Source organism: Argiope bruennichi, chromosome 7 (genome assembly GCF_947563725.1).
Source record: "Argiope bruennichi chromosome 7, qqArgBrue1.1, whole genome shotgun sequence".
Lineage (NCBI taxonomy): Eukaryota > Metazoa > Arthropoda > Arachnida > Araneae > Araneidae > Argiope > Argiope bruennichi.
In genome coordinates this window covers 72,406,959-72,420,908 of record NC_079157.1, presented here as the reverse complement: position 1 = coordinate 72,420,908, position 13,950 = coordinate 72,406,959, and the positions used below count along the sequence as shown (strand labels likewise).

At 28.1% G+C, this 13,950-nt stretch overlaps 1 protein-coding gene across 5 annotated transcripts in view; it reads right to left on the bottom strand.

Annotated features, from left to right (window-relative positions):
* LOC129974984 (obscurin-like) overlaps positions 1–13,950 on the bottom strand; it is a 236,724-nt gene that overhangs the window by 116,333 nt on the left and 106,441 nt on the right. For all 5 annotated transcript variants that reach the window (XM_056087826.1, XM_056087825.1, XM_056087828.1 and 2 more), the window contains 9 exons: positions 13,544–13,649; positions 12,540–12,718; positions 11,118–11,223; positions 9,423–9,604; positions 7,923–8,031; positions 6,225–6,406; positions 3,919–4,033; positions 1,675–1,856; positions 179–293 (listed from right to left, as the gene is read on the bottom strand). In XM_056087826.1, coding sequence (XP_055943801.1) covers positions 179–293; positions 1,675–1,856; positions 3,919–4,033; positions 6,225–6,406; positions 7,923–8,031; positions 9,423–9,604; positions 11,118–11,223; positions 12,540–12,718; positions 13,544–13,649 — 1,276 coding nt within the window. The remainder of the gene's footprint in view (positions 1–178; positions 294–1,674; positions 1,857–3,918; positions 4,034–6,224; positions 6,407–7,922; positions 8,032–9,422; positions 9,605–11,117; positions 11,224–12,539; positions 12,719–13,543; positions 13,650–13,950) is intronic.

The window sequence follows — 13,950 nt, the reverse complement described above, 5'->3', positions numbered from 1 at the left end:
CATTACACATCACACGTTAGTATGTGTATAACTCAAATTTTTTTCTGTTTTCTTCTGAGCATTACAAAAAATTTGGGTAAATCTGAAATATGTTTCAGTGCCACAGTGCAAATAAATTCTGATATATTAAAGTGGCTATTTATTATAAAAAGCGACAAACAAAATGAAGGATACTTACCACTTAGCAGTTGGTTTAGGCTTTCCAGTAAATTTTATATTGAAGTTAACTGTCTCATTCTCTTTTACAGTTTGATCTTTGAGTCCTTTCTGGAATGTAGGGGCCTGTTCATCAGCTTTAAAAAAGAAAAAAAAACATTCATTATTTTAATACTTTTTTTATTTTTACTTGTAAAAAATAACATTAAAGATAAAAATTATACGAGGGGTTATCCAAAAAAAAAAAAAGTTTACAAGCAGCAGTATTTGGAAAGTAAAAATTGTGGATCGGACTATTGTTACTCAGAGTGGAGACAGATGGCGCTAATTGTCTTAGACCGGTCGTTCGAGCAGATAGTGTTAGTACTGAGATCTGAAACAGCGACAGTAATGGCAAGACGTCTAGAGAAGTTGTCCCGCACAGAGGTGCCAGCCGTGATACGATTTCTATGGGCCAAGAATGTGTCTCCATCGGACATTCACAGACAAATCGTTGAAGTGTACGGAGGCGAAGAAATGAGTAGAAAACAGGTGGCGAAATGTTGTCGTTCTTTTGAAGCGGGCAGAGAGATTGCTGGAAACGTATATGTGGGAGGAAAGGAGTCACCCCCCCCATACAGTCCCGATTTGGCTCCCAGTGAATATTTCCTTTTCGCGGCATTGAAGAAACATTTATCCAAAATAAGGTTCATATCAGATGGTGATGTTCAAAAAGGTGCCGAGAACTTGCTCAATAGTCAAGGACCTGATTATTACCAAGACGGGTTAAACAAAATGGACCAGTGGTGTGATAAATGCCTCAACAGGTTTGTGATTATGTAGAGAAGTGACCACCACATAAGTCTCTTACTTACGATTTGTATCCTGAGTCTATTGTTAATAAAGCATTTTTCCTTGTAAACTTTTTTTTTGGGTCACCCCTCGTACTTTCCATTTTTAAAATTGTGCTTAGTTAAATTAAAAAGATATAATTAATCCAGAAGTTTTTGAAGAATTCACAAGTAGATATAAATCTTTAAATAAATTTAAATATTTGACATAATATCAATTGATTCAATTCTCCAGTTCTAAAATATCATTTAATTAAATATAGAACAACCATTTTCTTTTTCTGTTTAATTTAAGTCTAAATATAATTTTCTTCAAACCTTTTGAAATGCAAGGATTTTTAAAATTTCTAAGACTACGACAGATAAAAATGGCGATATTTCCTACGACAACAAGAGATTTATCGCCAACATAAGTAAACCCATGCGCTGTTTACATAAATAAACTCAAAGAGAATCAGATGCGATCTTTAGTAAAGTGTCAAAGTTAAATACAAATCTTTTGAACCAAATATGAAAAATTAAAGATCTCAGTTCATTAAAATATCAACAATGAATTTATATGGAATTTTAGGAATTACATTTTGTACCAACGAGAATTATAGTATGTGTTATGTTTGTTTTTTCCAGTGACATTTTATGATTTAATTATATTGATACTATTAAAATTATTTAAAAAAAAGATGCATACCTTTTACTTCTAATTTGCTAGAAGTTTTTTCAGATCCAACTGAATTCGAGATAGTGCAAGTGTATTTTCCTGCATCTTCCTTCGTTGCCTTGTTCAAGACCAAAGTCAAGGAATCGTCTGCCTCTTCGTAGCGAAGTTCAAAATGTTTATTGTCGATGGTCAGCTCGGCACCATCTTTATCCCTGTATAAAAATGTAACAATTTTAAACTCATTTATAAAATTAAAAAAAAAATCACTTTATTCAAGATATCCGCCATCTGCGAATAAATTCAGTTTAAGGTATAGTCAGGGATGAATAAAATAATGTTATATTTTGCAATTTAAGGATAAAATAATATTTAAATTATTGCAAAGAACTTATGAATAATAAAACTATGGATATGTTCCTTCTGATGATCAATAATTATTCTTCTGAGATTACAAAACAATTTAAATGTCGAATTTAATGATCTGAAGAATAAATGACAAACATTAAAATAAAAAATAAGCTATCCATGGTTATGGACTTAGAACGCAATTTAAAATTAAAATTAAATTTAAAATTAAAAACCAGCTAAAAGCAAAAGTAATTCTACATAAGACTTTAATAATACCTTTTTTTTTCTGCGTATAGGAGTGAATACTGTAGGCTTAACTAAGAAAAAGGGAACATGCTGTTGATTTTTGAAAAAAAAATGAAAGAAAGAAAGAAAGAAAAGAAAAAGAAGAAAGAAAGAAAGAAAATCTTTGAATTAGTAAAACGAAATAACGTATAGAAAATTAATAAACTTCCTCAAAGGGCACAATCTTTATAAATATTAAAATTTAGAAATTTTAGGGTATAGGAAATACAGAGAAAAGCAGTAGGTTTATTTTTAAATATGATTTGCAATTGAATTTTTTTAAAAACCTATAAAGTGTTTCACTAACTAAGGATAAATTTTAAGAGAATTTTGTCTCTAAACTTTCTCATTATATATTTTTAAAATTTTTGTTTATAATAATTAGAAGAACTGAGAAATATATCTAAAATTTTAATGAATTCATACAAATACTGTTATTCTCTATGTGAAAAACATATAAAATTACTGTCAGAGAATTTTAAAAGAGATATTAATACTACAGATGAACTACTATGAATTAATTCGTTAATAATAGTTTAAATTTTCTTTCTCTGTCTATATTTCTTTATTTCTGATCGGGAACGTTCTATTTTTATTTAATTTTTCAAACATCTGATGAGATGATTTTCTTTTGTATAAATACTTTTTACAGCTTAACGGTTCATAATCAGTGACATATTAGTGCTCTATGCCTAAAAATAAATATATCACTGCTTATTAATGAATATTAATTAATAATTTTTACTTTCCCACATATGAAGCATAGTGGAAATATTGTCATCAAAAATTTCGAACTCGAGATTTTGATGAGTTTCCAGGCTTCAGACCTTTCTGCGCCCGAAAGACACTTTTTAAAAATTATTTCTGTCTGAGAACTCCTTAAGCTAGATGTATGAAATTTGGTAAAGGTCTTTACATCAAATATCGGGATTTCTGTCAAATTTTGAACGAAATTTATTCAGAGAAAATCTGCATGTCTGACTATCCTATTACAAGTTGACACGATAATGCAAGACTAAGAGATCTAGATAAAATTTGGGACACAGATTTAACATCTAAAGTGTAGACTTTTTTTAGATTCGAAACTAAATTCTTCAGTGGGTTCAGTGTTTCAGCTTGTACTTTCATAATTATGTAAACGCAATGACATAAAAATGCAATTACTTAAATTTATAAAATCTGGTATGTGATGTTTTGACTACAATTGTTCTCTGTCAAATTTTGGTTTTAAACGTACTGAAAAAAGGTGTCCCCACAATACGCATTCTATTATTCTTTATTAACCGCATTTTAGCGATTAATCGCCAGATAGCACGCTAATAGGCTTTTTCATAGCAATTGTTCGTAAATGGCTGGCGGCTTATAATACCCTAGTATATTTATTTGCAAGTATATGGGAAAGCTTTGGGGATTTGAAAAGAGAACCCCCCTCCCTTAAGGTAAAAAACAGCAGGGGGAGGGAGAGAAAATAAAGAAAATCCAAAACTCACAATTAAATAAACATTTTATATAACATCATGTAAAAATCATGTAAGACGTGAAAATTGTGCTTTTCATCAATGAATGATGTGGTGTATAAATATGTTGGATATTATTTTTTAGAAATTTGATACATTGTGTGTTAAAAAAGGAAATGCTTACCACTTGGTTGTTGGTTTGGGCTTTCCCGTAAATTTCACATTGAAACTGACCGTTTCTTCTTCTTTTACAGATTGGTCTTTGAGTCCCTTTTGGAATGTGGGTGCTTTTTCTTCAGCTTTGAAAAGAAAAATATAAAAATAAACAAAAAGAATAAATTTAAAAAAAATCGCAATTATTTTACAAAAATTAAAATATGCTTAGATTTATTATAATTAATATAAAAACTTATTTGAAAATGCTCACATTAGTATATTAAAATATATATATATATATATATATATATATATATATTATCAAAAGAACAAGACACCCCCCCCCTCTTAGAATCAAAACAAAAATCACAAAAACATGGGAAGCAGATAGAAATACTCTATGCATAATGGAATTGTATCCATATTTATAGTGTTTTGTAATTTTTACATAATGAATGATTAGGATTCCTTTTGTTTCATATGCTATTAATTGTGCCTCATGCTTTTGCGATTTTTGTTTTGTTTTATATACTTTTAAATAAAAAAAAAATTCAATACACTGTTACAAATGAGTTTTCATAAATAAGTTTTTCATTTTATTATTTCCTAGATTTTAGTCTTTATTTTTTATAATACTTCTTGTGGATAGAAAAAAAGATTAAGTGTAAAAAAAGTTTTCCAATACTTGACAACAGTTACGTTGGAAAAAAAAATGTTTATGCAAAACCAATATATCAAACTGGCCATTCCCTGTAATTCTGTATCCATATTCTAAATAGTCATATAAAATTTCACACTGAAGAAAATTTCCTTCTATTATCATTCTAGGAGTCTAATAATAAATATTCTAATTCGTACATAATTTATATAGTTATTATTCTTCTAAAATATTAAATATTTTAATTTGCACCAGTAATCGTATTCTAAACACATTATTTTAATTATTTCCCTTTTATAATATTCTTAACTTCCTAATTTTTTATTAAAAAAATCGATGTCAAAACGAAACAGTGAAACCGTAAGATTCTGAAGGAAATATTTTTAGAAAACTAGAAATTTAATGCACTTTATATCGTATTTTGTCTTTTAATGATCATCGAATTATTTCTTTCTTATCATTATGTCATAACTTCATTAAAATGTCTGAATTTCGCCAAAAAAATATTTTCTACCATTTACTACAATAATAAAATTTCATTTAAAACCCTCTTATTTTTATTATGTCCTACTATTTATTTTTTAATACATTTTAAAATTCATTGTTATATATGGAATCTAAAAGCGGGCTCGTATGGATATTACGTATGAATATATCTAAGAAATATTTTTTGATTACATTTTTAAACTGTGCCATCTCTGTGAATTCATTTATTAACTAAATTAATATACTGATTAATAATTAAAAGCTTTAAATGGAATTAAATCTTGATTTGATATTGGTATTAAATGGTTTCAGCAGTTATAAGTTTTTTCCAATTAGAAAAAAGTTACTTCATTTGATGTTTACAGCCTCTAAGGTGCAGATTTTTGCAATTAAAATACTTTATAATGTAGCTGTTTATTATTTATGGTACACGGACAAGTCAGCATTTTTGGAGAAGAATGCATTTTTTTAAAATCTTCATTCAGAATTTTTTAAAATACCGATTTTGGGATTGTACAGAATTAAATTGAATTATATTTGGAAGCGAATTCTCTCATATTATGACTATTACTATGATTTAATTTCTCTCATCTTATCTATTAAGTTCGTTTTTGGTTATTCTATCTTAATATCATACAGATTATATTGTAATATAAGAAGCCTAAAATAACGTTTAGTCAAATCTAATCATGGAATTATTATTAGTAGCAGCATTTTCCTTATTTATTACTGTATATTTATTACTGTTAATATTTATTACTGTCTTCTGAAATGGCTGCATCATAGAATTTACTTAGCAATACGTTTGTTGTTGAAGATTTTTCTGATTAAATTAAACTCTTTCTATTTTTATTATCAGTATCAAGCAGCTTTTTTAAAATAATATTTGGCGAAGTGAAAAATTAAATCGTTTCGGCTCAAAATCGTTAATTCGTGACGAGTTTCTTTTCTTTTCTTTTTTAAGTTAAATCTTCGTTATTTTATAAAAAAAAATAAAAAGCTTTAGTTCTTGATTCTTTATGCTTTTGTGTTTTCAGTTCTTCTTTAGAACTTTATAGAATTATTTATTAAATAATCACAGAATAATTCAAAGTTTCCATCCACGGTTGTTCAGAAAAATTGATGTTCGAAGTTTGAAGTACAGACGAAAATAACAAGTTATAAATCTACTAAAAATTTCATGAGCTTACCGGAGACTGTTACATTGCTCGTCGTGGTAGCAGATCCAGCTGAATTTGTTATGATACAGGAATACTTTCCGCTGTCTTCAGGTTGAGCATTGTGAAGAACGAGAGTCAACGAGTCTTCAGCTTCTTCCTTTTTGTACTCGAAATGTTTGCTGTCTATCTTTAACTCAGCATCGCCTTTGGTCCTACAGTCATTGATTGATTAAGCAACGATTATGAGACTAACAACTTGTAGGTGTCATGAGATTAATGCACAATCAACCAAAAGTTATTATAACTTTAAAGCAATTGTAAAAATTTATCCTGTATGTGCTAATAAAATTTGAAATATAAATCGTCTGTAACTTTAGTTGAATCGCATATAAATACTAAATAGGTGAAAACACAGCCTTATTACCAAAAGATGTTAATAATTAATAAAACAATTAAATTCCTCAGCCAATATATAAATTAAAAATTAGAATTAATTTATTATTCTAAATCACATTTGTAGTAGGGAAAGTATTTAATTTTTTAATATTTAAGAAAAGGAAATTTAAAATTTTAAAATAATTTAACTTTAAAAGCAGATAGAAAAAATATTCCTCCAAAATTTACTATATAACAGTAACCAATAAAAAAAATGTTATTACAAAATAGTAATAGGCATAAACAAAAGAGTAAAGTGCTCTACTTAAAAATAATATCATGTCGTCAAAGTTGAGACTTTTTTTGACAATATCTCATTAAATATGGCAACACTTATACGCTTCATTAACTTTCCTTGTAACCATCAAATGTGGAGATTTTTTTTGGAAGGTTGCTATGATTTTGCCATGCTTGTCGAAAAACTGGACACTAATCTTAAGACTTAATAAAAGCAGTTTATTGGTGTGAAATAAATAAGTTCACACTAATAAATAAATAAAACCATTTGGTAAACAAAATTTGATAACAAAATGCAGTCAACAATGAACGTATCTAGGTTACAAAGTTATTACTATGTTATGTTAAATTATGTTATGTTATTTTCTGACTTATTTATCTTAGCATTGTAAAAAATATGTGATAGGGGTGTGAATCCATAATGATTATGGTCGTTATGAAAATAAAAGCGGGGAACGTTTCCGTGGAAAATCCTAGATTATATCAAAAATATTCATTTTCAAAATTTTATAAATGAACGCATCATTACCACAACCAATTTTCACAGGGATTAGGTAATATTGAGAAAATGTGCACCTTGGAAATGCTTGTTCGTATGTTTAGTCCATTTTATCAATAAATTTTTTATTCACTATAATAGGATGGTTCAATTTTTAAACATCATATTTTAAAAATAATTATTGAATTTCAAACAGTGTTTTTTCCTTTGATATTTAAAAAAAAACAACTTTAAAGCATTTGAGTGAATAGGCTGATGTGGATTTTAAAGATAAATATGTGCTAGCATAAACTAAGTATGAGATTGTAAAATTCAATAAAAAAAATCCTATTTAGATTTTACTAATTGAGAAAATACGATATTAATAAAGAAAATAATATATAAAATTGTTATTATAAAAATTCTGGAATCGCCATAAATAAAATAACCCGTTTAAGAAAAAAAGCTATTTGAGAATTTTTTCTTAATATTTTTTTCTATTTAAATGTATAAGCATAATTTTTCCAAAATACTATAAATAATAGAAGTAGGTATTGAATAAAAATCAAGTAATTTACCATTTCACTTGTGGTTTTCCGGAGAATTTCACTGAAAATTCAACTGTCTCGCCTTCCGTAACGGTCATGTCTTTTAACTGCTTCTTGAAAGTTGGAGCCTGAATATCCTCTGGAGAAAAACGAATAGAATTTTAAATTGTACATATTTGTCAGAAAACAAAATCTAAACAATCTGAGATTTGGTTTCTTATATTCAATAGTATATATTTAATTTTTCTGCCAAGATAAAATTTAACATTTTTTTTCTTCACGCTGACTTAAGCATTAAAATATCATGTACCACAAATGGTGCTCCAATGTATTAAACTATATTTTACAATGACTAAATCTTGCTGTAAAGCATAGTTCCGATGAAATTTAAATTGAGAATATTTTTTACGGCAAATAAATTGTTCAAAATATCTCTTCTATTTTCCTTCCGAGCTATTGAAAAGTACGATAAGGTGTTCGTAATGAGATTAATCTTAGTTTAGTTTTCAATAAATTTAATCTATTTTTACTTTAAAGATCAAAATTATCTATTTATGATCATAAGAAAGATTCTGAAGAAGATTAAATGTAACATAAAGGGCGATTATATATATAAAAAAATACTATCCCGAGATATGAGACCATAACTAACATAGCATTCACAAGAACAGAATGATTTAAGATATTTTGAGGTATACATTCAAGAATCATTTGAAAAACAACAAACTCTTACAGTTATGGTTACAGTGACAAAATTTGAAATTTTTTAAATGACAATACCAATTTTTTTTATGAGAATGGTGTTTAAAATTGTATAAAACTATAAATAGCATTATGCTGGTACCTGAAGCAGGAAAAATCTCCAGCGATAGACAGACTAAGAAGAGAAGAAAATACAACCGTTGGGTGCCTACCAAAGACGTGAAGTTCAACAGATTTCTTTCAGCATGGCACCTATTTTGGTTTTAGGCACCATCTACCGTAGTATGCAAAGAAAATTTATGAAACACAATAAGTTATTTTGCTTTCTGTTGCTTCTATGCTGTTATTAGTTTTTTTTATTTTTAGTCTGTCTAGCGCTGGTGATTTTCATGCTACAAGTACCTTTCTAACGCTATTTATTGTTTTTTGCTATGGATGACACATTTCAATTTTTAAAAAAATTGGTGTTGCCATTTAAAAATTTTGAAATTTTTGTCATTCTAACCGTAATTGTTAGAGTTTAACTGTTGTTTTTCCTATGATTATTGAGCGCATACTTCAAAATACGTTTTCAAATTCCGTTCCTATGAACGGTATTATAGGTACGGTCTGATATAGCGGGATAGGTTTTTAAAATCATCCGATATTCTCAGAGGTAGCAGCAACACGAAAATGCAATCAACAAAATACTTGGTAAACACATAAAATCCTATCATAATAATCGATGTGTCTGATTTTCTACATTTCTTGATTTATCAAAAAAAAAAAAAAAATCATGATCCACAATACTTTAATGGTACATATTAGAAAGAAAGGTAAGAGCCTTACCTTTGACCTTCACTTCACTTTTGGTAGTTTCCGAGCCTTCTGAATTAGTGATGGTGCATTTATATGTTCCACTGTCCTCTGTGGTGCACTTATGGACAATAACTGTTAGGGAGTCGTCCGCTTCTTCCTTCCTTAGTTCAACGTGTTCGCCATCGATGGTCAAGTCGCTGCCATCCTTAGACCTGTAACAAAAGTAAAAAAATATTTTTCAAAACATTCGTTTTTATTTTACAGCATTATTTATTTATTTCGCTGTATAGATATAGAATTTAATAATCATCATGTACAAATATACCAGTGCTTATGTTTTAGATTTAAAATATATGCAGTGCACTCCTGAGTATCCGACCTAATGTGGCGGAAGGGTAGGCCGGATAACAAAATAGCCGGAGATCTATGAACAAATTTCTTTGCTCATCAATACCAGAAGACAAGGGTTTTATAACAATATTCACAATTATAATAAGTATTTTCTCACTTCCTCTTAAGTGTTCGTGCCACAAAATAAGCTTTCTCAACTTCTCTATGTTTACCTTTCAACATGGTTTTTCTTTTATTCTACTTCAACTAGCTTGTGCAACAAACCTCTTTTCAATTTATACTCGATTTTTTTTCCAGTCCACCACTGTACTTTTCCCAACTTCAATTTCTGAAGCTATATTTTTTGCGGTTGCACCAGAGTCTAGTCGCTGTATAGCACGTAAATATAATTTCTCCTCCATAGTCACTACAACTTTTTCTCGTTTATCACTTGTTTTAAAATCTTCATTGTAGTACAATTAAAAAACACGTACACATACTATTACTGTACGTACTGTGTAGTTATAATCAGGAACAGAGGCAACAGTTGAGGTATAAATAAAACTAACGAAACAATGGGCAAAGAGAAGAACGCTGCTCTTTTCTGTCACAACTTGTATTTTGTACACGACTAGTAGGAGGATCCGGACGCCTGCTTCCACTGTTGCCAATGTAACGCCTAGCCTTCCTCATTTAATTACGATAAATGAAAACTAAGCCGGATAGGACGAAAGCAGCCGTATAGTCGCGAATCGGATACGCGGGAGTGTACTGTATAACAAACATGTAGAATATAAAACATACATGAACTATACACAGTAAAAAACAGTACATATGCTTACAATGCATAGGCTAGTGGGTATGTTTATTGAATAATTTATCTAAAATGGCAAAATATTGTCTATTACAGAATTTTGATCAAGACATCATTGTTATATTATTGTTTCACTCAATAGTATTATAACCATCAAAATCATTCATCTGATAATAACACATGTCATCACTTTTGATTTTAGAATTTCTGAAATTTCAGTAAAATTTTATGGAACATACAGGGTTACTAAATAGCATTCAACCTACTTTTTAATTTTGAATCGAAAAGTTTTAATTCACAATTTTCTATTTAAAATTTATAATAAATTTTGTGTGATAAGAATATATGATGTAAACATCAAATCTTAAATGCATTCTGCGCCCTTAATAAAAAAAAATATTAACGTAGAAACATTTTTATTTTTTAACTGGAAAGAATATTCAGTACAATTTATTTCTCAAAAATAAAAACAAGGTCCTTTGATTGAAAGAAAAATAAGTGATTAAAACAACGATTCAAAATTCAAATTAAAAATGAAAATAATTTTGAATTTGTTAGTTTATTCTGTATTATACTAATACCATTTCACAGTGGGTTTCGGAGTTCCAGAAATATTGACTTTCAATTCGATATCTTCTCCTTCTAAAACTTCAACATCTTTCAATCCTTTCTTGAATCCGAGTTTCTCTGAAAACAAGAGTATAGAATCGTATATTTGGATTGAAAAAAAACTGAAGGAAAAACCAAATAATTTGACTTTAAGTGGCAATTTTAAATTAAAAGATATAGTTCCGAAAGGATGTTTTCAAGTTAAAACAAATAAAATGTTTAATAAGGCGATTTATACCAAGTTTCATATAAATTAGAGATTTAGATAAATGTAGAAATTGCAAAAAAATTATGATTTCAATAAATAATTTTATAACTGAAACTGAAAAGTAAGAAGAAAACTAGGGGATAATATTGAATTTCTGTGTAATATCTACAAGGTACTCACTCTAATTCTAACTGAATAGCTAATTTTCAATCAATAGAGGTAGGTATATACTTCCAATTAAGAAAAGGCACTGATGATCTGTTTACTCTTTATGATATTAGACACTAAATATCATTTAGACTAAATATTAGAGACACTAAATATCAGAGATATTTTAAATTTTAAAAATTGGTACAGTATTTGATCAGTAAATTGTACACATTTAAAAAAAACTTGTGTAACTTGTCTAATTTTATATACATTTGTCTAATTTTTTTAGCAATATTTTAATAAAATATTTTTGACATGTTAATATTTTAAACAAAAAAAGTTGCTCGCTTCTGCGATTAAAAGTGAATAAAATTACTTTATATCAATCAATGGACGGCTCAGCAAGCAATGCCCGTTGATTGGCGAACCTGCCTCGAGATAAGCTGTTGAAATGGTAAAAAAATCTTTAAAAATTAAGATTTTTCAAACTTCAAAATTCGTTTAGTTTCAGTTTAGCTTTTTTATGTAAAATATCAGAGAATTCATGCATGTCAAAAATAACAAAGAAATATCAAAAAATTCCACCAAATATGTTTCGTAGGAAAGAAGACTTTTATTTATTGTAGAAATATTTTAAAATGATTTTTTTTTAAATTTTATTTAAAAATCTATTTTTAAGCGAATTTTTAAGGGATTAAAAATTATCTGGACTATGATCAGCGTAGATACCCTGCATATAGCATTAAATTACACATACCTTTCTTTATTTTTAAGATTGTACCTTGATTTATTTAGTTTTTATGAAGAATTTTCTGAAAATTAATTTAGAAATAAAATAAATTAAAGACACCATTTCCTGTTTTAAGAACTCCAGTTAATACAATTTGTATCATTATGGAAGCTCACATGAAATAATTTGGAATCATAAATCTATCTTTTCAAATAAAATCATAAAAAAATACAAGGACTAATAATTTAAGTTATTGCTGGGTGGTGAGATAACAAAAACTTCTAAAAACACTTTCCTTAATATTACCTTTAATACTCAAAGATCCTTTAGATGTGTCTTTTCCGTATTCATTGACGATTTCACAGGAATATTCGCCTATGTTTTCGGTTGTGGTTTCCTTGATTGTTAATGTGTATGAAGTGTCTCCTTTCTTTCGCTGCACTATGTGGGAGTCGTCAATTTTGACTTCTTTTCCGTCTTTTAACCTAAGACGGAAAAGAAATAACTCAAATTAATTTTAACCTTTTACATGTTATGTGCTTTTCATGTTTGAGCATTGTACGTTAAAGAAGTTAAAGAAGAGAATTTGTACATTGTAAGTTAAAAAGAGCATTGTACGTTAAAGAAGAGAATTTGCTTGTAATCTTGTTTTTGAAATAGACTGTTGAAAAGTATTTTAGTCTAAAAAATTTCATGAAGAACGAAGTTTATGATGCTTCATTTCTTAAATAATTAAAATTCTATTATGCTGTTTTTAACTCTGTAAAGAAAAACAATTGTATAAATACCCTTAGAATAATTCAACTTTATTTATTTTGATTATTTAATGGCGTTAATATAAATACTTGTGTTTGCTGCATTTTAGATAAATTAATTTAATTTGTTTTTGAATTAAAAAAAATTTAACATTACAACAAATACAGTTGCTTGTGCTTTCCCTTCTTGTATTATGGTAAAAGTACTTTTCGAATAATCTAAACAGAAGATTTTGTTTGGTGAGATTTACTATCGTAACAAAATATATATATATATATATCTTTTTTTACTATAATCATTTTGTGGACTAGAGTCCTTAGCAATGAGAAATAACAAAGAGAGTGATCGCAATGGAACTTTCTCACATATTCATCTAAAACGATTTTACCTCCCTCCCTACTTTCCAATACATAAAATTACGGACCTAGGGTTAGTTTTCGATTACCTTGTATGACATTGGTGAACGATAGTTATGAAATACTGATCTTTGACTTGATTTATTATTTACACAAAACTTCTGCTTTAGACATAGAAATTTCACCTGTTGAGCTTACCATTTAAGAGATGGCGTTGGATTTCCAGCAATCGTAACGTTAAATTCTGCATTTTGGCCGGAAGCTACACTGGTATCGCTGAGACCTTTCACGAATTTAGCTGGAGCTGAAAAAAAAAAGAGATTTAATTAAGACTTAAGTGAAAAACTTGAAAACTTTAGATAAAAAAAAGAACTAACTATTAACCAATCTTGAATATTATTAAGCCATAAGTTTTCAAGATAAAAGATTGGTGTTAATTTAAAAGACTGAACTAATACTAGGGTTTAGTTTGGGTGTTTCACTTTTGCAGATAAAATTAGTTTCGATTGTGAAAACTTTTTAAAAATCTGAGAAAACTTAAAAATGTTCTACTGATTTCCATTTCAATCTTCCGGTATAAACTAAAATACTTTATGCATTTAACA